At 40.9% G+C, this 3,719-nt stretch overlaps 1 protein-coding gene across 1 annotated transcript; it reads right to left on the bottom strand.

The window, feature by feature from the left end:
- Positions 1-1,760: 1,760 nt before the first annotated feature.
- Positions 1,761-2,892, bottom strand: LOC122039802 (probable ribose-5-phosphate isomerase 3, chloroplastic; the record flags this gene model as incomplete). The annotated part of the gene is made up of 2 exons (XM_042599246.1): positions 1,761-2,298; positions 2,398-2,892. Coding segments are annotated over 2 exons (933 nt in total), but the record flags the coding sequence as incomplete, so codon positions are not given.
- Between the last annotated feature and the right edge of the window lie 827 nt (positions 2,893-3,719).

Here is a 3,719-nt window from a genome sequence, read left to right as displayed (position 1 = left end):
AAGAGCTTTACGAGATTGGGTGTCTTTGAGCCTAGCCAACCTTTTCTGAGCTAGGCGAACATAGAGAGACTTATGTTCGACCATCATTTATTCTACTAGTCGTATACTAAGAGCTTTATGAGGCTAAGTGTGTTAAACTCGGCCAGGCTTTGCCTAATTAAGCGTGCACAGAAAGCCTTATGATCGACCATCCTTTTTTCGAATGATCATATATTTGAGAGTTTTATGAGGCTAAGGGTTTTAGGCCCGTCCGGACTTTGCCTGAGCAGACGTATATAGAGAGCATCATATTCTACCGGCTTTTATCTAGCTGATCGAGTATAAAGAGTTAGAAGGCTTAAGTACCTAAAACCCGAACGCCCTTTCATCCGACTAGGCTCCTTAGAGCCCAGATGTCCTTTCATCCGGCTAGACTCCTTAGAACCCGGCTAATCATTGACTGACCGAGCGCATTTTTTCTTTAGTTTCAGAGTAAAGTCCTATAGTCCTTATATTCGACAGGGTATGTATTCGATCAGTCTTATCCGAGCGTCATGCTTTAGAGCTGTACGAGTAGGACTCGAGAACTTAACATGATCAAATATGAAATGCTCCTTTATCCTAATTTTAATCACCACATCATCTTAATTTTAATTACTATGTCATCTTTTGGATCCGTTTGCTATAACTCTTATCAATTATAGAGCACGCTTTTAACTTTTCATTTTAAAGAAATGTACTTTTGATAATTTATACCATTTGGAACGTCAATTTGATTTTTACCTAAATATAAGATTTTTTTCAAATCTTATAATTTCCCTCAAAAATTAATTTCAATATATACCTGATGAATCAGAACATACTGTATTTAGGATCATCCATTTGATTTCATAAAAATTTTCAATTCATTGTTAGGATAAATAAAAATAATAATAATAATTCTAGTTAAGCCCAACATCTTTTGATTACGTCTCTCATTTAGAGAAAAAATTCCTATAAATATGTTGTAACTGAGGTTTGAACTACGAGTGTCTAGGAGACAACCTAAATATCCTACCGCGGTGCCATGGTCTCGGGGACAGTTAGGATAAATAAAAAAAAATGATAATTCCAATTAGCCTCATTGACTATCTCAGGGGTGACCAGCCCGACCCCATGAAAATTTGCCACTGGTCACCAGGGTAAATCGGGAAGTACATGCGGTGGTCAGCCCAGAAGCCCAGCATCTTTTGATTATGCCCCTCATTTGGAGAAAAAATTCCTACAAATACGTCATAACTGGGATTCGAACCGCGAATATTTGAGAGACAACCTAGATATTTTACCGCGGTACCATAACCCTGAGGATCAATTAGAATAAATAAAAAAACACTCATAATAGACGTTTTATAAATTTAATATTTTGGAGTTACACGTTTCATTTAAAAAAAAAATCTCTTCAAATATATTATAATTGAGATTAAATCATAAATATATGAATGATAACTTGGTACTACTTATAACAACTATAACTACTATATACTACTATCTATACCTACTATATATTACTAGTGATTAGTCATAGATACTATAATAACACTAAAAGTAAATAATAATATTGTAACAATTATATACATTGCAATAATCCACTCAAAGTATCTTCTCGGCATAAAATATTGGGTGGGGCATGCTTCTAACTTTTTTTTTAACAATATACTTTTGATAATTTATACCATTGGGAACGTCTATTTGATTTTTGCCTAAATATTTTAGGATTTTTAAAATCTTATTATTACACTCGCAAATTAGTTTCGATATATCTATATATACAGTCATTCAATTCAATGCTCAGATAGAAGAAGCAATTGACGATGCACATCGAATCAATGGCGACGGTCGAATTCACTTCGCCTTCACGGCGACTCCGTCTTTCCCCGCGATTATGACGGCGGTCGCCATGTCCAGAAACAATCCGTGCTCCACGACGCCTTCGAACGCCGAGATCTCTTCTCCGGCCGCCGCGGCATCTTTGATCGGCGTCTCGAAGTACAAGTCGACGATGTAGTTCGCATTGTCCGTGACGTAAGGCTTCCCGCCGTCGTCTAGGCGAAGCTTGGCTTCGCAGCCTTGTTCTCGGAACAGCTCTTGCAGTCTCGTCAGGTTGTACTTCCAGCAGAACTGCACGACTTCCACGGGCATCGCTAGCCCGCTCCCTCCAAGCCCGGAGACGAGCTTCGTGTCGTCCACCACCACGACGAACTTCTCGGAGGCGGCCTCGACCATCTTCTCCCGAAGTAGGGCACCTCCACGCCCCTTGACAAGATTCAGATCTGGATCGACCTGTCACAATTCCGAAATTAAGAGATTTTAGCAGCTAGCGAGAATCAAGAAAGAGGCGTATGCATCAATGTATGGTTCGCCAAAAGCAGGGATTTCGACCTCGTCGGCGCCGTCGATGGCGAGATCGATCCGCGGGTGACCGTCGAGGGTGGAGAGGGGGATCCCCAGCGAGAGGGCCTGCTCGTAGGTGCGCTTGGAGGTGGGAACGCCGACGATGTCGGTGAGCTTCCCGGAGGAGAGGAGGGCCCCGATCTCCGCGACCACGAAGGCGGCGGTGGAGCCGGTGCCCAGGCCGAGGACCATGCCGCTGCTGACGTACTCGACTGCCTTGACGGCGGCGAGTTTCTTGAGGTCGTCCTGGGTGAGGGCAGCGGGGGCGGAGAGGGCTCGGACCGGGGAGGAGAAGGGTCGGCGGCGGACGCGGGAGCCGCCGCGGCGGAGGGGAGGGAGGAGGAGGAGGGGAGGAGGAGGCAGGAGACGGCCATTGCAATGGTTGAAGAGAAATGGGGGCGCGGGCGCCCTTTTGATGGGGATTTGGGAGGTGTGCGAAGCGAGTGGTGGTTGAGGGATTGGGGTTGGTGGTGAGGAGATGGTACCGTAACAAAGAGTCAATTAAATTTGCAATCTTTGCGGGTCTGAAAATTTAAAAAAGATTCACAATATAAATTTATAATTCCTCATTTTCTTAAAAATCAATAATTATTTTATTTTCGTTAATTAGTATTTTTACATGAGTACGTGCTATTTATTTTTTTTTATAATCTAAATATCTAACTATTACTAATTTTTTAAATGATGACTCAGTACTAAAGTTTTTATTAGTCATTAAAATAAATCGAAAAGTGAGATCCATTCAAACAGTTAATTTTTTTCAATTTATTGTCCATTAGAAAAAATTCATGTAATATATTATAGCTGAGATTAAAATATTAAATATCAAATTAATCATTTAAAAAATCTGACTGTTAGACCGTTGCCTCACTGGGACATTAAATACTCTGCTCTTACTCTATATAGATCTAGGAGCTGTGTAACATCATATAAATTCACCACATTTGCTCCTTGAAATGAGGCAATGGGGCAAGCCACATAGACCCTCTAACCTTTTAAGAGGTAGATCAGTTATTTTACCGACCTCTCTAATATTTGCTTCACGGATATGGAGGGAGGTACATGTAGATACACAGATCATATACACATGATGAAATAAATTTTAAATCATTAATTTTTTAGAATCGACCCCTGACTATTACGATAGAGATGTTATGCGTCCATCGTCTGTGCTGCACCCTAAGGACACCTTCTAAGCTTTTAAGAATATTACAAGTAATGCTCTACGTCAAATATAAATGAACTTAGCAAGAGCTTTAGAATAAATCCTTCCCTTAGGATTTCAGGTCATTGGAATTAGTTTGAGCAAT

The sequence above is a fragment of the Zingiber officinale genome, chromosome 1B (genome assembly GCF_018446385.1).
Source record: "Zingiber officinale cultivar Zhangliang chromosome 1B, Zo_v1.1, whole genome shotgun sequence".
Classification (NCBI taxonomy): domain Eukaryota; kingdom Viridiplantae; phylum Streptophyta; class Magnoliopsida; order Zingiberales; family Zingiberaceae; genus Zingiber; species Zingiber officinale.
This window is presented reverse-complemented; position numbering and strand designations above follow the sequence as displayed.